We start from the raw sequence: 21,251 nt of genomic DNA, 5'->3' as shown, positions 1-21,251 counted from the left end.
CATATAGAGAACTGGGATTTCCATTTCATAATGATAGCTTAATTTCTTGTTTTGTGGATGTAGTTAAAAGTGGGAGCTGGGATGAGAATGGACGGCTCTTTTTCTAGCTGTTCAAACTTTTCATGTACTTTGCAGTTCCCATTAGCACGGAAGTCACAGAATCGTGCACGTACATGGCGCGCTACCAGATTGATATATAGGGCGGCGGCCATGCAAAGTAGATCGATATAGATCAGAATTTATAAGTAGAACATTCTGGTTCTCCTCGTTAATTATACAGCATAGAGTTAATATTCGAATTTTGATATTAGGTAAAAATATTATTTTTTTAAAAAAACATTTAAGCTAATAATAACAAGTAAATTTAATTATTTATATTATTTTCTTAATAGTAATTTATATGATGTTTTTGTTTTCAACTTTTAGGTAGATCTAGTCCGACTATATATATATATATATATGAGAAGATTAATATATAATAAAAATAATTAAATTTATTTCTTTTTATGGGTTAAACTTTTAAGATAAGTGATGATTTTATAATATTATATTATTAGAGTATAAGTTTTGAGATCGAATCTTGATTCGACACTTATCATATTTAAATTTACGTCTTTCTATTAACTCCTTCAACTTTTAGAACGGGTAGTAATTCCAAAATATAGTACTCAAAATAGCTTTTGCTTCAAGGAGAAACCATCAAGAGAATTTAAAAGCGCGATCCACCAAAAAGAGAACGAGCACACATAGAAGAGATCGATGGGAGATCATATTGTGGCGGGCCTGCCTTTCTTGCCCTCTCCAACAAGGAATTAACGGCGCTCAGTGGCTACACTCAATTATTCTATCTCCTTCAACTCCCCCGGCCCGGCCATCACGGAAAAAACCAAAAACAAAAAAAAAAACAGAAACAAAAAAACACCGAAATCTTAATAATGGCAGAGGAGAATAGAATCTTCGGTGGTCCATGCATGCTACTTTGTACGTTTACCAGCCATAGGTTATCCAACCTAAACCTCATGAGAGCCAAAGGCCGGCTAGGATCTGATCGAGTAAATTGTTACAAATACTGACAGAATATAGGACAAAAATATTGAGAGTGAGACAAACTTCCAACACACATCGAAAAAGAAAGGGTAGAATCTTAGAATGGGCTAGCTAGCTCCCTTGTGGATTTTAATGACCTTTCAGTCGATCTGTAATGACATTGACAGGAACATGTTCATGAAAAACAAACCAAGCATGTGTTGTATAAATCGTGTCTAGTCACCCTTCGCACTACAATCCCAGCTTTCTCCTAATTTAACCAAGCTAGAAAATGTAGATCTTATATTTACAATATACACATATATCCCTGTATGTTTTGTGCGCCCGCCCCGAAAAAGGTTTACTCTGTGTAAATAGAGAGAGAGAGTCTTTAGACTTGGTTCCTCTGGCCGCGGTCTTCTGCCAAGAGAATTAAATATTGTGCGCGCTTCTATTACGTACGTACAGTTGACTTAAGGTTCATTTATTTCTCTTTCTTATTAAGTGAACCGGTCAGTTTCGCCCAAGAAAAGCATGGGCCAAACTTATATTGTTTGGCACCGAGTTTTGAGACCACACTATACCCTAGCTATTCATTTACAGTTCATACTACCAGTACGTTAATTATCAAAAGGTTGTAAAGTTGACTTATGTGATTTAAGCTGCATGTGTTGCGGGAAGAAATCCAGTCTAACAGTTAACCATGTCCATGGAATCTGTTCTAACTTGTATGGCCTTGCATGCTATGGTTCTCGTGCACCAAAGAGCTGTATCCAGGAGTACTAGTTGGATGTGGAGGAGCTATACGTGAGGTAGATGGACTTCTCATCTATGGTTTCTCCACCTTTGTTGGGCAATGGAACTAATGTCTATGATAAGTTGTCTGCCCTAAAAATTGGGATGCTACTTTGTTATATATATATATAATTACCGACTTCAGATCTTTGAGTTGATCGTAGAGATCACAGACTCTTTGCTGGTAGTGACTTGGTTCGAGAATCAAAACAACCCCCCTTGGATGGCAATATTTCAAACTCTAGACAGATATATAATTGCCGGATCATATGCGATGGAGTTAAGACATTACGGAGAAGCTAGCAAATAGACTTACTGATCATGGGTTGGCTACGTCTTATGTCAAAGCTGGTCCACACAATCGAGGTCTATTTTTCTTTGGTAGATCAACTTTCCCTTAACTTGATTGGAATCTTATCTATTGATAAGTTAGAATATTTAGTACTGCCCAACTTTCGGCACTGAGTTGTAATTACTATAAAATATAGTTTAATGTGGTTTTTTTCTTAAGAGTTTAGTTTTGGAGTTCTTTTGTAACCCCTGCGCGCCCCTTACTCGGAGACATCGGGAACAACGACCAAAAAAAAATATTCCCCATCAAATCTACCCGGCCTGTAGCTGGGTCAAAGCAACCCAAGGTTCTTCAATGGGCCGTAGTCGTGTTCTTTCGGCTCCTATGAATTATGGACCAAGATGTACGTCAGGTTAATTGTTGGGTTGGTGCAACGCACATGATTCTTTTTTGTTTTAGTTTTTCCGTGTTGAGTTTTTAAGTCACTCGTCATCTCTATATGGTGCATATTATAATTTTTTTTTATTTTTTTAAAATTTTTTTAGTTTTATTATTTTTAAATTAATTGATTCTTTTACTCATCAATCATATACTATATATTTGGTAACAGAAAAATAAATAAATAAATATAATATACGATGTGTGAAGATGATGAACAGATCAATTTTTCTTCTCTACAACCAAATCAATTGGCTAGCTCCAAGCTCCAAGCTCCAAGTATTAATATCACCTTGTCGTTAAGAAAAAAAGTCTGCTACTAATGCGTAAACATGACACCATTTAGCACGAGATTACGTTAATTATATAAAAATAAAAATATTTTTAATTTATTGACGTGATAGTTAGAATATAAATATACTTATTAGTCAATTAAAAAGCACGCAAATAGATTATATTATTTTTATATGAAATTGTTACCGATTAAAGTTGTAGCCATATGGCATTTTCCTAAACCTGTTTCTTGGGCTAAGATCGTATACTCTGTACTGTTAACGGGTATGCCATGAAATGAATGTTGAGGATCCTCTGCCTTAATCTAAGGCTTTCCATATGTGCATTCATTGACCCTCAATTATAGGAGCTTGTGTAGTTAATTCTTTCCATTTATTTTGTAATCAATATTTATGTGTAATTATGTCATTATACAATATGTACATGAATTTATATGATATGCTCTCACCACTCAAAAAGTGTGGTGGTTTTCAAAGATTCTCATAGTATCAAGAGCCTACCTAGATTACATCCCATGATCCACAATGGCCTCTGGTTTCTCTCCCACCCCCTTCCCTTCAACACCATGATTCACATGGTTAGCATCAAACTTTCCTCCGCCAAATATCTCTTAAGGAAGAGCCAACTTCTTCCACTTTTTGAGAGCCAAGGTTTGCTGGATCATGTGGACAGTATGTAAAAGCCCGCTAGAAATTTAATTATAAAATTTCTATTAACTTTAGGAACCTCGTGAAAATCCCATAAGTTTTCACGAATCCATTAATCGTATAGGTTTTTGTCTAACTACATAGTTAGTGTTATTATTTACTATGGTATCAGAAGTGTGTTTTTGATTATTGGAGATAGTTAGAAGTGTCAAAATGTATTATGGTTTGTGCCATTAGACTCGGAGGGTTATTTAATGTCTTATGGCGCAATAACATTTTTTCATATTTTCGGACAAAACGTCTGTTCAAAACTGTAAATATTATTGAATAAAAAGAAATATCTTGAGGTAATTTTCATGAATATTATTGGGTAAAAATATTTTGAGTTGATTTTTATAGATATTATTAGATAAAAATATCTTAAGTTGATTTTTTGTAGATACTATTGGATAAAATATTATGAGATAATCTTTTATAGATATTTTGGGTAGGAGAAAACTACACTCAACTCTCAACTCCAGCCTCATCTCTTCCATATCTCATCCATAAGTATCTCCAGCCACCTCTCCCCATGAAATTATCTTCATTTACACTTTCCATTAAAAGAATATCAAACACTCTCTCTCGGACAGCTTTTAGGAGGTCTTTTGCACACCCATTTCGAAACTTTTGTAAGTATTTTATCATAAAGTCTCCTTCATATAAGTTGTTCCTTTTTTAGTCTAGTTTACGTGGATATCTTATTTGTCCCATTTGAAGATCATTTGGTCAGTCAAATATTGTATAAACTATAAAAAGGTCATTCTGGGAGATAAACTGGAGAATATGTTATAGTTTGGAGTTTTTGACCAAGCTAATGGATAGATATTGGTCCGAAATTTTTATGGAGTATTGTTAACATGTGTATATGATTATTGGTTGAGGATTTTTGCATGATTAAAGGTTTTGATGAAAGATTTTCTTAGATTTAGAAACTTAGAAACTGGAAGAGGAAAAACAGTTTCTGTTTTGAGAAAGTTTAACTCTTTGGTGGTCTAAACCTATTCCAATGACTTTGATAATTTTATTTGAGGATCTTAAGCATCTTATATACATGTTATATTATTATTTTGAAGATATTTGTTGTTAGTTTCAAAGATATGAAATTTTATGCAAAGAGATATTCAGATAAGCCAAAGTGTGGATATTCTTGGCTAAATTTATGTTTTGATTAATTTCTAACCATGTGATCTTGAATTAGAAACTTATATATATTTTAGGACATCTTTTTAAACCATGTGATGGTTTAGTTTGAAGATCATATATTTATAAGTCATAGATCAAGAGATTTATCAAAACTAGTTGAGGAAAAAGTTTCTGTTTTTGGACTAAGTGTAAAACCAAAAACTCCAAATGTTATTTTGTGATTTTGGTGACTTTAGTTTGATGATTTAAAGCATGGTTGATGTTATGATGATATTATGAATATGTTAGAAGTAAGATTTGATTTTTGAAATTCTTGGAGATGTTTTGATTTAAGGTCAAAACTTGTGATTCAAGTGCTTGGATCTTTTTACAAAAAAGTTTGGTGTTAATTATTAGCTTTTTCTAAATGGATGTTTTAAGTATGGTTTTGAACTTAGGATTGGAAGATGTTTGTTGCAAAATTTTGGTTTAAACATGAGTTTTGAAGTTGGAAGGAATTGCAACAAAAATCAAGGGAAATGACCTATGGATGTTTCGGCCATAGTGTGTTCTTCATAGTTGTGTTTTGTTTTAAATTTCTCTGAGTTGATATTTAAGTTTAGGACAAAATTTACATAAGGAATGTAAATTTTGGAAACTTTTGGAATTAGTATGCAAAATCCTTAAGTTATGGGTAAAACGGTCATTTTCCCACATGTAGAGAGTAAAATGAAAATTTTACTCTTTAAGTTAGTATTTTCCATATTTCAAATTATTAGTGATTTAGTTCTAACTTTTAGAATCACTAATTACAGTTCCTCATGGTCGCACTTGAAGTTTTATAAGAAAAGTGGAGATCGAGGTAAGTTAGTTTTTAACTTACTAGCAGTCTACTGTGTATGTGTGCTAAGTAAAGGAACTACAATGTATGTATCTGTATTATCATATATGTCATGCCATGCCAAGTTATCACGTAATTGTCTATTATACAGAATTTATTCTGTCGTCAATTTTTATCTGTTACATAATATATTCTGTCATGTATTACTGTACCTTACAAGTACGTCATGCTAAGTATGCCATCTATTACATGTATGTCAAGTCATATAATATTCAATGTTGCAAGTATGTCATGTTAAATATGTTGTCTATTATATGTTATGCAATGTTACGAAATATTTCTATCTCAAGTTGGTCATGTATTTCAAGTTATATTCAAGTCACGTTATGTTACGTCAGGGCTTCAGTCATTTCGTATTCCAGTCACGTTTCATCTTGATTACTTATGTATGGGGTCACAACAATTGTGACGCATACACTACGTGAGACACAGCAATTGTGACACGTAGAATACATGGGGCCACAACAACTGTGGAGTATGTATTTAAGCAGTTAAAGAATAAGTTTCCGTAGAATACATGGGGCCACAACAACTGTGGAGTATGTATTTTTTATGTTAAGTCAAGTTTGTGTAGAATACATGGGGCTACAACAACTGTGGAGTATGTATTTACACGTAGAATACATGGGGCCACAATAACTGTGGAGTATGTATTTTTCATGTTAAGTCAAGTTTGTGTAGAATACATGGGGCCACAACAACTGTGGAGTATGTATTTACACGTAGAATACATGGGGTCACAAGAACTGTGGAGTATGTATTTTTCATGTTAAGTCAAGTTTCAGATCAAATTCATGTCAAGTCAAGTTCAGTTCATGTTTCAATTTAAGTTATGTTAATTATGCTATGTTGTACGCCAAGTTATGCTTTAATTACTTATGAATTTGATTATGCATTTATACTTTTACTGTCATGCATGCATCATTAGCTTGTGTGGAAGTTTTTTGTTAACTTACTGAGATTTGTAATCAAATCTCACTTTGGTAGTCCCAACTACCATTCCCCCCGAATGGTAGATCTTGTTACAGGACCTGAAGGAGAATCAGGAGCTGATCAACTAGACACAGTTGACTAAGCGACGGTGCGACGTCAATGTTAATATAGTAGTTAACGTAAATTACTACTTGTACAATGAAGTTGCAACTTTAGTACTTTTTGGATCATAACCATTTTGGACTAGTGTTGTGATCTATTCAATGGGTCTTTATGTATGAAGTATGTTTTAAGCATTTGAGATATTTTCAATTTGGTGTATAGTATTGCTAAAGAAAAAAATTATCCGTTGCGAATATTGCATAATGTTAGATGCATGTTAGGAACATTGCATCTTATATGTCATGAACGGGGGCAGGTAACCTTGTGTTGCATGTCTCGACGCTTCAAATGTCCGTCCGATCCCAATCGGAATTTGGGGGCGTCACACAGTACCCTTGTGCCGCCACCCCCATTCAACCCTCCCACCTCTCAAACACCAAATTCCAAACACTTGATGTGGAAAGCCACCGATTAGTGTCTCCTTAGTCTTATCCTCTCCTCCCTCACAAAGGCGGCTGAAGCCGTCGGCCTGTCTACATCCCGTGAGGTCTGGATTGCTCTGGAAAACACCTTCAGCCACCACTCCAAGGCTCGTGAAATTTGCCTCTCCAAATCATGAAAATTTTGATCAATTTGGTTGTCGTGTTTATCCTTGTTTATGTGATTATATGCCTAACACATTTTCCCCCATAGCATTTATTGCAATTTTTTGGATTACAGCTCCTCTTACAAAGGGTTCTGTTGTCTTGACCCCACCAATTCTAGGTTATATATTACTCGCCATGCTCAATTTGATGAGACTCGCTTTCCCTTCCTAGATACCTCCTAGGCTCAACCCATATCCTCCTTCCAATTTTCAAATTTTCTGGAACCCAGTCTTCCTCCCCTAGAAATGCTCCCATCTTCCCCTGCACCACATTTCTGGCATCTTGCATAATTCGGATTTAACCCGTGTGGTATTTGTAATGATCCAATGGATGAGCCTTTGCAGGCCCATGATTCTCTTGCAGGTCCATCTTTGCCGCCCTCAAATCCTAGCCCCGCCTCTCTTGGGCCCACCACTGAGCTGCCTCCTATTGTGGCTACTCCGATGGGTTCTCATCCTATGCTTACGCGAGCTAAAGCTAGTATTTTCAAAACTCGCCATCCGGTGAATCTTGCTATTATGTCATTATATGATCTGTACATGAATATATATGATATGCTCTCACCACTTAAAAAGTGTGGTGGTTTTCAAACATTCTCAATGACAAAGAGAAGTCTTATAGCTATAATGAAATTTTATAAAAGTAAATTTACAAACTGATATAATTTTATGTGATACATTAGATCTATTTTATAATAAAAGTAATTTTACAATCAATCTGATAAAATAGATCAATCCATATATAAGTTTTAAAATTTAATTTTATGAAATTACTTTATAATTAAAGCATTTTTCGGAACAAGATACTTATAACATGAAAAGAAAAGTACCGTATAAATAAAGTACAACCAACATTGGAAGTCTCTTAAAAGTAGTTAGAATTCGTATATATACTTCCCACAGGCTGAAGGAAACCTTATTGCAGATTCTCCTGCTTAACCTAAAAGTGTGACAATATGCATATAATATTAGTGATCAGTGACTAAGACAGCAACTGCGACAGTCAAATATAATAAGATAAATCTATTGAGCTTTATAATATGTTAATGTTTCAAAGAGTATAATTTGCTCGGTTTATTCCTTCCTTACTCCATGCAAAAGAACCAAAATTCTCCCACGTATAAACCCTTCTATTCTCCGCCACCTTCCTCCATATAAACACTCCAACAACAAAGACGACCTCTATTTCACTGATTTCTTGAACGGAGAACAAAAATAGAAAAAGAAAATGCATCCCAAACCGGCCAATCAGTCCCGACAGATAAAACGCCACCACACCCCACGGGAAATAGTCCACCGAGTCCGAGAAAGCCTCACCACCCGTGTCTCCAAGATGTTATGTGCCATTTTCTTGATGTTTCTATTAGTGCTCGGTTTGATCGCTTTCATTCTATGGCTTAGTCTGCGTCCACACCGCCCGAGATTCCATGTCGAAGAGTTTTCAGTTCCGGGTCTGGGCCAAGCAACCGCATTTGAGAACGCACAAATATCTTTCAACGTGACGATCCGGAACCCGAACGAACACATCGGCATCTACTACGATTCTATGGACGGGTCAGTTTACTATAAGGATCAGAAAATCGGGTCGAATCCGTTGTTGTTCCCGTTTTACCAGGAGCCGAAGAATACTACAGTGGTGGTAGACCTACTGAGTGGGGAGGCATTGACGGTGAATAGCCAGCGTTGGACAGAGTTCATGAATGATCGTGCGGCGGGAATGGTGGTGTTCCGTCTGCAAATAACCTCAATCATCCGATTTAAGATCTCCAGGTGGAGTAGCAGGCACCATCGGGCCCACGCCAACTGTGAAGTTTCTGTGGGACCCGACGGGGAGATCTTGCCAACTTCTAGGGACAAGAGATGCCCCGTTTATTTCACTTGATCAGAGGCATCAATCCATTTTCCCTAATTTTTTTTTTCCCCTCATTATTTCCCTGTTTGAGTACTTTAAGTTTCTCACATATTTCAGTCGGACATTGACCACACGTGCATATAATATTCTTTTATCATAACCATAATAAGACTACATATGTATATATAGAAGCTTTCTATACATTAGTTACCATTCATCCACACATATATATGATGTGATTCTTTTTTGTCCCGGTAACGTTATATACAGTCGTAAAATTGTAAAGGCCATGCAATCGTTTTGAAAAATAGTGAAATCACGATTAAAAAGTTAATTTTTTTTTATGTGAGTCTCATATTAATTTATTTTTTTCAAAACGACTGCATGTCGCTTGCATCACGACTGTAAATATCATTTCTCTATTTTTTTTTGTCTTACATGACTTTTTCCATCTAGCCCCGCGTTCACCTCTCCTCTGCCCAGTGCCCCACGTCGCCCCTTTCCTTGGTAATACTCAAATTAAATCACAAACATAGATGGAAACAAATCACTGCTATAAGGGCCTCAAAGTCATCTTGTGAAGAGGCCACTCTGTAAAACTCTAGTTCAAACTAATGGAGATTTTGACTGTTATGAATGCAGAGAGAGAGAGAGAGAGAGAGAGTTAAAAATTAATGTGGAGGGCTATTATGCCTTGATGTCTGATGATCTCTTCAGCCATAATACACAAAGAGTTTTAGTACGTACAAGTAAACTTGTGTATTAATTTACGTATTGATATTGATTTTTTTACATTTAAAATTTAAATTAATACTGTTTTGAATAAAATCTATTTTTTGACCAATCACATTACATTAATATACATATTAATGTATAATTATACTTATAACTAGATTTTTCCATCCACAAAAGAAGGAGACCAAACTTGGTTTCTACTCTCAACACAGTACTTCAAAATATTTGTTGTGAGATTTCGGAAAGGGAAATCTCAATTGGGTCCTCTGCCTCGTACTACCAAACCTTCTAATGCTTCTATTTTCTTTCCTGGTAACTCCGTTCCTTTGTTAAGCTTTTCTTGAGAATCTGAAACTTCTTTGAACCCTGTATCCCTACAGTTCTTCGGTGATCCACTTAACTCCTTGGATCACTCTGTTTCAGAGCTAAAAATTAAGTTCATTTTCATCTTCTCTCTGTTTTTGGTAACAAAAAAGTATCAAAACTGTCTTCACCCATTTGCAGTTAGGGCATAATCGATCGTTAGTCAAGAGGATGAATAGAGGGGAAGGTGAAGGATTTTGGGGGAAATGATTCAGGACAAGATTTTGGGGGAAATCACGGAGAATAGCGAAAGAAGGGAGGTGGAGCTGCAGAAAAGCTTAAACATTTGGGGTCTTGTTGGATGTAATTTTGTTGGACAGCTGCTGTGTTGCCGTTGGAATTTTCAAGTAGTTTTTCATCTATTTGTCATTATCTTTCATCTTTATCTCCTACGTAATATCAAAAGATTAAAAATAAGTAAATAATAATGATTAAATAACGTTTTTTTTTTTTTTTTTTTTGACAGTAATTAAATAACGTTTTAAATATTATTTAATGTCACATTGTAATATAATATATAATCATAACTAAAATTAAAATGATAGTAAATAGCACTTCTCATAAATGGAATTTTGGTGGGCGATGGAGAAATAATTATTTTATTTTATTTTTTAATAAATGGCCGACCTTCCCCTTTTTCAAAGAATTATAATGATTTGCATAATTTAAAATTGTATTTAGCATTATTTTTATTATGACCTATTAGGCTATTTGTCTGCATAGAATTAAATTTGCCATAGCCGTTGTCGGACGAAAGGGTGTGCTGCCTTCCAGAGCAAGGCACTATATATGTTAATTTAAGCAGTTAGGCATACATTGTGAGGTTCTTCAACAATTGCTCTATTACAGCAAGTACAGAAATATATAAAAACGGATTATGGAACCAATTACTCATTCTCACAAAACTTGATTATGAAAGAGCATTGCTTTAGTTCTCAAAACAGACTTCATGCTTTTGATCAACTCACCCATAAAAAAGAAAAATAAAAAGCTAGTGATAGTGATCTTTGACTCTCTACTTATTTATTTCAGACACTTTTTATATCCTTTTCTTTTCATATGCTTTTAATTTTTATGTGGATGTTGGTTACATGTAAGATCCACGCGGAAAAGGTATCTTAAACGACTTCGGGACCAAGAAATCTTTATCCATAGATATATATATATATATATATATATAATATATATGTATGTATGTATGTTCTTTATGATGAAAACCCAAAGAAACAGAATTAATTAATTCATGCCTATCTGTGAACTGATCCACGGGGCCTTAGAGGCTTGGCTTTCCACGAAAGAATATAGTCTGTTTGATATATGAGTGATGAACAAGAAACCACAGCTGCTTTTGTTCTTCATATATTTTTGATTTGTTTTATGGCACGAAAAGAAGTTTCAATCCCATACGAAAATCTGCCGAGTGCACTTATTAAGAGAAATGATTGTTACAATTGTGAATATAAGTGTTGTATAATCATTTTTAAAAAAATAAATAAATATAAAATTCACATAAAAAAATTAGTATTTTAATAATAAAACTCACTCTTTTTTAAAATGACTGTATTGTATTTATACATTTTATAATTATATGTAGCATTATTCTTTGATCTAAACTCATGCAAAAAGAATTTAGCTTTACAACTCAAGACGAGACCATTTATATATATATTTTTATAATAATAATAATAATAACAAGCCACGACATCTAAGTCTAAAACAAACATAAAAAAATAACACCTAAGTTTTCAAAATGGAGGTCTTTGGTTCGACCTCCTCTCTAAGTTATCCTATAAAAAAATAATAATAATAATAAAGAAATATAAGTTTCCAAAATGGAGGTCTTTGGTTCGACTCCCCTCTAAGTTATCTTAAAAAAAAAAAAAAAACAAGATAATAAAGAAATTTAAGTTTCCAAAAGGGAGGTACTTGGTTTGACCACCTCCCTAAGTTATCCCATAAAAAAAAAAAAAACAAAAATTTTTTTATCATAAATAGCTGTGATAAAATCAAAATAAACTAAAATATATGTAACTGGCTACTTTCTGATCAACTCTCCTCATTAAGACCTAAAGGTATTTTTTTAAAGCAAGCATAATTTTATAAAAGGAGTTAAAGATGCTTGTTACGATTAGTGATCGAAGAAGAACAAATAATATAAAAAATAGCAAAGTAAGATGAAAATTTTTATTTTATATTATCAGAATTTTTTTCCTTGTGAGATGTATAATCCAACAATCGATATTGAAGCCCTGTTTAGCCCATGTTTGGATGGAAAATAAGATAAAAATCTGTGAGAAATGTTTGTGAATAATTGATCAAAGATGAGTTTGAAATTAGTCTTTAAGATTTTTGATAAATAGTAACATTAACAATAAATAATTTTAAATTAGTTAAAATTACTATTTAAAACAAGGGGTTTGCTAGATACAGTCGGCAAATGCAGTCGGCGTGCAGTTGGCTGTACGGAATGAATAAAAAAAAATTATAAAAAAATTATTTTATATTCAGGGGGACCTACATGAATAAAAAAAGTTATAAAAATAATTTTTTTTTTCATGTAGGTCCCATATTAATTTACTTTTTTCTCCACGACTGCACGCCGACTGCATTTCCCGACTGCAAAAAGTATTTCTCTTAAAACAAAACTCTAAATTTGGTGACATTCGTGGTTGTCACTGTTCTAGCTCCCAATGGCAGGCCAAGTTGGGCAGTTGGCGGAATCTGACACTGTCGACGACCTAGATCGAACTGCTTATAAGTGGCCAGCAAGCTTCTAGCCACCATGCTATAGTCCAAAATAAAATAGAGATATTGAATTTAAACTCTAATTTTACATTCCACTCTATTTAATTAAATATTTTACATATTATACTCATTTATTAAATATAATTATTAAATAATTAAAAAAATATAATTTTGTTATAAACTGACTTGTATAACCACTTTTAGCCATCATAATTGATCGTGTTTAGCCGTCAATTATGACGACCGTAACCATTATAATTGACCGTCCTTAATCGTCAATTATGACTGTTTATAACCATCATAATTGACCGCTCGTAGTCGTAATAAGAGGTCAATTATGACGGCCAAGACCTTATTTGTACTTATATATATATGAGTATCCTTTAAGATTTTCAATATTGAATAAGAAGCACCTCTCTCTCATGTTCAAGAACTCTCTCCCTCTCTCTCTCTCTCTCTCTCTCTCTATTTTCTCTTAGTGCGGCCAACACCAACAACATCAAAGTTTCATAACACAATATCAGCACGAGATTTTGTTAATTCTGAAGCTAGTGGTCTTCTATTTCAAGTAAGTTTTTCAATATATTATTTATAATTCCTAATGTGATTATTAAAAATTATATTCCTTATTATTACTTGATAAAATTTTACATTTATTCACATAGTTTACATCTCAGTTATATCTATGATAAATTAAAATTTTCATAATTTACATTTTAGTTATATCTTTGACCAATTTTTATTCACATAATTTATATACAAGTTCTATTTATTTTTTTATACTTGTTATGAATTATTGATGATAAGATTCATCTTGGAATAGAAATGGAGCATCCCTAAAGGATCGCCCTAAACCAATAATTTTATTGAGTATCTCGTGATAAAAGATCTATTAATTCAGTGAGATAGTTTAAAGGAGTGATACGTGTACCAAAAAAATTAGGATCCTCCCAAAAGCTCGTTATGATTAATGCACCTGAAATTGCATAATTGAAATTGTGTCGAAAAAAGCCACTAAAGAATATCTATTTAAAATGAATGCTTAAAATGTGTTCATGAAGTAGTAATATCGAGTGTGAAAGTTTATAAGATATTCTAAACTTATTTCTTGTCTTCTAGTGGCTGAGCAAAATAATGAACTTTTGTTAAGAAATCATTAGTCACATCCTACTAGTTCCACATCATTCCCTGAAATGAATGATATTGGATTTATATCATTCTCAGAAAAGAATTGTGCATTTTATTCAAAGAAACTAAGAGATTGAACGTGATAATGAATATCTTTATAGTACTTTTATGATTTCGGGCCAGAAGCTCGTATTCGAAAAACTACCAGCTTTCTCTTTGAGATGATATTATCCAACTATTGAATCAAATATTATGATGCAGAAAAAGTGATATGATTCAAAATATTTATGTGCTTTTCATGATTATCTTGATCATCCAAAATCAACTACGATAAGTCGAATAATTTTCATGTGGACTTCTATAAAAGAATCTTCTATAAAGTCTTCCCACCATGAGCGGAAAAAAAATTTGTTAGAAGCAAATAAAATGAAATAATTCGATGTTATCTGTATTATCATAGGTGAACTGGAAGTTCAGATGATAATTAATTTATGGATGCAATAAGATAAAAATGTATCATATTCTAGCTGCTAAAATTCCAGTGAGGATTGAAGTTCTCGTAGGACAATTATGAAATTTAGCAGTTTAAAAGTATGTGAGACATATTGATACAAAAGATAAAGCATCCCAAAAGAAAAAACACAAAGAAAATAAATTGGTGCTCCTGAAGAGGCCGTACCCACAAAATAAGTAATAAGATCCATCTAAACTTTTTGTACAAAATTCTCTCATAATAAAAACTCTTGAAGAGTATAATCCTCCTGAAGAGTATCTCCTGAAGAATAAACTTCTGAAGAGTATAATATTCCTGAAGAGTATCTCCTGAAGAATAATCCTCTTGAAGAGGAAACTACTGAAGAGTACCTCCTGAAGAAGTTTTTCGTAAAATGTCTTCCATTGAAGAGAGACATGTAACTAAAAATAACGAGATCTCGATACATTTCATGAGTATTAGAGAAATTCTGAATAGAAATAAAACGTTGTCGACAACATATTTTCATATAAGATAGTACTTGACATTATCAGAAGTAATAAAAAAAGTGAGTCAAGAACCGTCGAAAAATACTGACGTAAAAATATTGGTCAAGATAGAAAGAAACAATTCCTGCAGAATTGATATCACCAGTAAAATGTGATACATATGGACTCGTAGTCCAAACACTTAGGAGGTACTTGTTGAACATATGTGAATATTTGTATAAAGGAAATGAAAATGTGATATATAAATCACGAGTCGATTTCTCGCAGAAATAATATTGATATGCTTTTGAAGTTAATGAAATTATATTAAGGTTTTTATTAGTTTGATAGTTATCGAGATTTTGGATATGCATGATTAACTGCATATTTATATGAATCACTAGATATGAAATGCATGAAGCATATAGTCCTGAAATACTTGTTCTATCAAGTTTCAAAATTCCTTATATGATCTAAAACAATCTAAACGCATGTGGAACAAGTTATTTTCCATATATTTTTAGTATCTAAATTAGCTTTTATTGCAGTTTATATAGATGATTTAAATGTCATTGAGACTCCAGAAACTCATGAAAACTGTACATATTTGAAATATAACTCAAAAACTATTTCGGTTTAAGAGGGAGATGAATGAAATTATTAGTTCTGAAATACCATCTCTTAAATGCAATTAGTATTTTAGATTCATATTATGGTTTTATAAGAAATGTGCATTATTAAAAGAAAAATAAAATGGAGCATACAGAACATCTACCAGAAGATAGAAACACAATATGAATATTTGTGAAATATTATTTTATTGTCTCAAAACAAAATTACAGAAATTTGAGAATCTTCGCCTCATTCTTTAAATGATCTTGCTTTTCAAAAATTTGCATGGCATCCCTATATAAAGGAATAGACAATCAAAAAGAAGAGTTAAGCAAGGATTTTAAATTCATATTCTCTTACTTTATTACTCCTATTTTCATGTTGGACTCCAGAAGAAGTTGCTGAATGATAGAAATTTTCTCGTTGAGTTTGTCAACCTCACAAGATTTGGATTCTAGTCATCGAGAAAATGCGACAATGGTTGATGAGTATTGGGTACCGAGACTCACAAACTCATAGATAGCATCATTATCTGAATTATTAGTCAGATCATTATTGTATTGCATTATAGCACCTACGGTAGAAGCAGAAACAACTGGTGAACGAGGTGTAGAATATCTCATATATTAGTCACGAGAAGATTGTTGGGCTATTGCAGAGTCAGAATGCAGAAAGATATTACAGAGTAAGAATGCAGAGTAATTACAGAAGAGTGAAGAAGATGGGATGCGAATGAAGATGAGTTGAATATTTCTTTTATAGAGAAATTTATGAAAGTAAGACAAAATTATATATATTGATAGGGGATATGCTAAACACAGATATCTTACAGTTATTTACTAGGCCGTGAAATTAAAAGCAGCTTACCCCTACTCTCTTTGAAATTGGACTTTTTCAGATATTCACGACGAGATTAAATGTAACTTGTCCTTATTCTTTAAGTATTTTGACTTCTTTAAATATACGTTGCTGCTGATCCTGAAGATCACGGGCATACTGTTTTAGCGCGTTATTCTCCTCATTCAGTTTCTTGTTCTTACGACTCTTCGCAGAGAGCTTCTAACGCAATTAAGATATTTGATTATTGAGTTGGTTGGCCTCATTCACTTTAACTAATAACCTCTGGGACATGGTCATAACAGAAGCAAAATATTGAGCACTAAGAAATCTTGATTATGAAACGACATCAGAATAAATCTTTCTAGAAAAATGAATATCTGCTCCTATTATAAGAATAACATCATCAGGTAAGTAAAAGGAAGGACAAAGCATATCTATTGCTTTACAACATCTCTCGTGAAGCATCTCTTTACAAGAGACAAGAGATATAGCATCATAGCCCTGAGGCGCCTGACAACTACAGAAGAGGTGTAAAATCTCACGGTACTTGTCTAGTCTAAAAAGGTGGCTATCGTTTTTGTTGAATATGGAGGCTGACGGCTTAATTTTGATGACTTCTCCACTAACTATATTATTTACAAGAACTCCAGAGAGCACAACTCTAGAAGAGTAGTGAATTTAATGTTAAAACGATCTTGAATCAATATGGTGAATTTATTTACCGAAACATTACCAACTGTATCATTTAAAGAGTTGGTACACAATATTGAGATGCATCAACCAAAGACCTTTCACCATAAAATCTTGAAAAGCTTTTATATGGACAAAACTCATCATCTGAGTACTCCAATGGTTGTTCGATCATTTGATGTGCAAAAAGACCTATTTCGTCCTTGTGAAGACAATGAAGAAATTTTTGGTCCTGAAATACCTTATCTCAGTGCAATTGGAGCCTTGGTATATCTTGAAAATTGCATTCGGTCTGGTATTGCATTTTCAGTTAATTTACTTGCAAGATATAGTTTCGCGCTAACTTGAAGACATTGGAATGCTATTAAACATGTCATTCGTTACCTTTGAGGTACGATTGATATGAGATTATTTTATCAATATAGATCAAGTCCACAATTAGTTGGATATACGGATGCAGGTTATCTTTCAGATCTACACAAAAAGATCATTGCAATACATGAGAAGAAATGTGAAATTAATATCAAGTAGATACGATCAAGTTATAATTTGATAGATTTATTCACTAAGGCATTACCAACTGTAACATTTAAGAAGATTGTGCAGAACATTGGAATGCGAAGACTTCAAAATCTATCATAATGCACTTTTCTGGATGAGTAAATGTTTTGAAGACTATTGCTGATTGTACTCTTTTTTCTTCGCTAAGGTTTTTTTCCTATTGGGTTTAGGTTTTAATGAGGCAATCCTAAAACGCTTGGTGGTACACATAAATACTGTATTATTTTTTCTTCGCCATTGGTTTTTTTTTCCTACAAGATTTTTTTTTGGTAAGGTTTTAAAGAGGCGTATTCTTTATATGTGGTCATCCAAAGGTGGAGTGTTATAATCCGACTTGTATGACCATCTTTAGCCATCATAATAGCCGTCATAATTGACCGTCTTTAGCCGTCAATTATGACGGCCCGTAACCATCATAATTGACCGTCTTTAGTCTCAATTATGACTGTCTGTAGTCGTTATAATTGACCGCCTGTAGTCGTCATAATTGACTGTCCTTAACCGTCAATTAGGTTAAGACCTCATTTGTACTCCTATATAAATGGATATGCTTCAAGATTTTTAATATTAAATCCTACACATTCTTTCATCTCTCTTTCATTCTCTCTCTCTTTGTCTTTCGTTATCTCTCTTTTCATTAATTTCACAACAAATTTAAATAATTAACTCTCTCTCTTTTTTATAACTTTAAACTTTAGATAGAAGGGACAAGTGATGGTTTGTCTCGGACTACAAAGCTGTGTGTGTGTAATCTAGTTAAAAGCGTGGTCTTCTGTGCTGCACACCACGGAAAAAACACATCGTTAAAGTTAAATAATACTTCTTTGAGAAGAAAAGCTATTCATATTGCTCAAATAGAGTGAGCACCTAAAAGGTATTTGAAAGGGATGAAGAGAAATCAATTTCTATCTTTTTCGACTTTTAATTTCTTTTGATCATTCTTTCATATGCTTTTAATGTTTCCACGCTGCCGCTGGTCACTAAAAATAGATAAATATATACATATATATATATTATCATTTATGGGGATAATTATATATAAGAACCATTTTTGAAACTGTCCCTGCATAAAACAAAAGTAAAATTGGTTTCGGCTAAGAAATCAATCAATCCCACCATCATTGGTCCAGTGCACTTGTGGTTGTGGTCCTGTGGAGCTCAAGAGCCAATACATGATGCGCATGCTCTTCGTAAAGCAGCCTCTAATCTTTATATATGTAATCCGCGCATCCGCGAACGTAACTTCAATCAGTTCCTCCAAACATGGCTGATGATCTCGAAGAACCCTCACAATCTCAACCCATTCTCCAACAAGCCCCTGAACCCGAACCTTCAATATATGTGTGGATTCTCCAATTTGTATCCGTGTTGATATTTTCCTCGGTGGTAATATGGCTATGTCTAACTCCAAAGAGTCCCATTTGCTTCATCACCCACGCCTACGTTCCAGCCTTGGACGGTGGGAATTCTACCTCTCATCGTCCCCACAACACCTCCATTCTCTTGAATTTCGAGTTCTTAAACCCCAACAAAAGGATGGGAATCTACTACAAGGACATCTGCATAACATTGTATTGCAGTGATGCTGTCATTGGCTCCAACTCTTTGCCGGATTTCTATCAAGGTTACAAAAAGACTACAGCTTATGAAGTGCCAGTGAGTGCTGATCTACAATTCTGTAAAGGAATTACGAATGGGACAGCACGGTTGAAGGTTTGCTTGGGAAGTGTTGTCAGATATAAGATATTCAGATCCAAGACAAAGCATCACCGGTTATTTAATGAAGCTAATTTGCGTATCGGTTCAAATGGGAGGATGTCAGGAGAGAAGAATATAAAGCTAATGCACCACAAGTCAAAGCTGACAAAAAATTGAGATTAAAGGTTGGTTTGTAGGATTTTCTGTCTTTCTTTTCTTCTTCTTTTTATTTTTCTGTTAGTTTTCCTCCCAACTTGCAGGCCGTCTGCTGCAAATTATGATCAGTGCAAGCCAGTGATCTGTTCACATCAACAAAGCCTGCATGTGCCCCCCATACTTCACACCTTCCCTCAATTTTGAAGTGTTGGGAAATTCAAGTTAATGAAAAGTAGTAAATTGAATCATTTCGATTAACATTCGACACACTCCCTATGAGGCTCAACGTGTATTTTCCCAGTAACCCTCGGCCCATGTTTCACAAAAAGCATCTCAGGCCAGTGTATTGCAAAGACTGCAGTCCCCAATATTAAAATAAACAAGAAGCTCGAGAGATGTCCCCTTGCCCCACAGATTCTTTAATTAATTCCTTCGGTGTCATATACTCAAGGTACAGAGAAGGAAGCTTCTTGATAGATTCTTAATTTCTCATAATGCCAAGTATGAGAGGCCTTCAAGGCTCATTCATTACGCGTAGGAGAAGGCAAGAAAGCGAGCACCGGGCCAGAAGAAAAGAATAAATCCCCATGTCCTTTAAACTTGAACAACATGAAGCCTTCCCTCTTATTATATCATTCCCCTTAACTAATCCACACCCCTCGATATTTCAAAGTCTCAAGTACCTTCAATATCCTTCTTTCTTCTCATTCAAAAATTAGCGCCTCCCAGCTTGCCAATATTTAATCCAAAATGAAATGCGAGTCCTTTGAAAGTTCAAACCCTCTTGATGATGACACCTGTATAGCCAATAACTTCTACGTCTGGCTTCTCCAAGTTGTAGCACTCTTGGGTATTCTAGCCCTTGCTCTATGGCTAATCTTCCGTCCCCGATCCCCAAAGTACACCATTGTCGACTTCTCCATCCCCCAGTCCTCGTTAGTCAAGGATGGACAAAACGGGACCATCTTGTATGACCTTGAAATTGAAAATCCAAACGAAGACTCCAGTATATACTATGATGACATTTTGTTCGCATTTTATTTTGGGCAGGATACTGTAGGGGAGAGAACCATACCTTCTTTCCATCAGGGGATAGGTAAAACTCGTCAAGTAATTGATCGTGTGGATGTCAATCCACGAGTGTGGAAGTCTCTTCTCAGTGCAATATCAAATGCAACAGCCGATGTGAAGGTTGGGTTATCAACTAAGTTTCGATATAAGACGTTGGGAAAGAAGAGTAAGCATCATAAATTAGAATTGGAGGGTCAACTAAAAGTTGGCTCGGATGGGAAGATTTCAGGCAAGAAGAAGAAGATTAAGCTACACCATGCTTCAAAGAAATGGAGGAGGTATAAAGCTTGACCCACTGTGGTTGAGAATTAGTAATTACATGATTATAACTTTGGTGCTTTTGTATATCTAGAGATAGAAGAATGATTGTAATTACTTGTATTTATGTACAGTTTTAGCATATATATCACAATTACCTCTCAGCAAATTATTTCTTGACTGTAAGTGAATTCCCCCTAATTATTAAGCGAACAGAAATCACATCATGATGAGTTGGAAAAAAGCACTTAATTGTGACCCTAATGGCTTATTTAACATCGACAAAGTTTACCCAGATATCATTCCGTTGGCAAGCAATGAAATATAAGACAAGATCCTCTGCC

At 34.1% G+C, this 21,251-nt stretch overlaps 3 protein-coding genes across 3 annotated transcripts; all 3 read left to right on the top strand.

Annotated features, from left to right (window-relative positions):
- Positions 1–8,318: 8,318 nt before the first annotated feature.
- On the top strand, positions 8,319–9,259 carry LOC122277173 (NDR1/HIN1-like protein 26). Its single transcript, XM_043087070.1, has one exon. The coding sequence runs from the start codon at positions 8,467–8,469 to the stop codon at positions 9,118–9,120; it is 654 nt and encodes a 217-aa protein (XP_042943004.1). The 5' UTR covers positions 8,319–8,466; the 3' UTR covers positions 9,121–9,259.
- A 9,728-nt stretch (positions 9,260–18,987) lies between these two features.
- Positions 18,988–19,599, top strand: LOC122276773 (protein NDR1-like). The gene has a single exon (XM_043086676.1). It carries the CDS (start codon positions 18,988–18,990, stop codon positions 19,597–19,599), a length of 612 nt encoding a protein of 203 aa, XP_042942610.1.
- Positions 19,600–19,970: 371 nt separating this feature from the next.
- LOC122276623 (protein NDR1-like) lies at positions 19,971–21,093 on the top strand. Its single transcript, XM_043086493.1, has one exon. It carries the CDS (start codon positions 20,329–20,331, stop codon positions 20,938–20,940), a length of 612 nt encoding a protein of 203 aa, XP_042942427.1. The 5' UTR covers positions 19,971–20,328; the 3' UTR covers positions 20,941–21,093.
- Positions 21,094–21,251: the final 158 nt, after the last annotated feature.

Source organism: Carya illinoinensis, chromosome 9 (assembly GCF_018687715.1).
Source record: "Carya illinoinensis cultivar Pawnee chromosome 9, C.illinoinensisPawnee_v1, whole genome shotgun sequence".
Lineage (NCBI taxonomy): Eukaryota > Viridiplantae > Streptophyta > Magnoliopsida > Fagales > Juglandaceae > Carya > Carya illinoinensis.
The sequence above is the reverse complement of the archived record's forward strand: the minus strand, read 5'-3'. Positions and strand labels throughout refer to the sequence as shown.

What these genes read in the sequence shown, in the direction of transcription:
- LOC122277173 (XM_043087070.1), top strand. Translation starts at nt 8,467, where the DNA reads ATGCATCCCAAACCGGCCAATCAGTCCCGACAGATAAAACGCCACCAC.
- LOC122276773 (XM_043086676.1), top strand. Translation starts at nt 18,988, where the DNA reads ATGGCTGATGATCTCGAAGAACCCTCACAATCTCAACCCATTCTCCAA.
- LOC122276623 (XM_043086493.1), top strand. Translation starts at nt 20,329, where the DNA reads ATGAAATGCGAGTCCTTTGAAAGTTCAAACCCTCTTGATGATGACACC.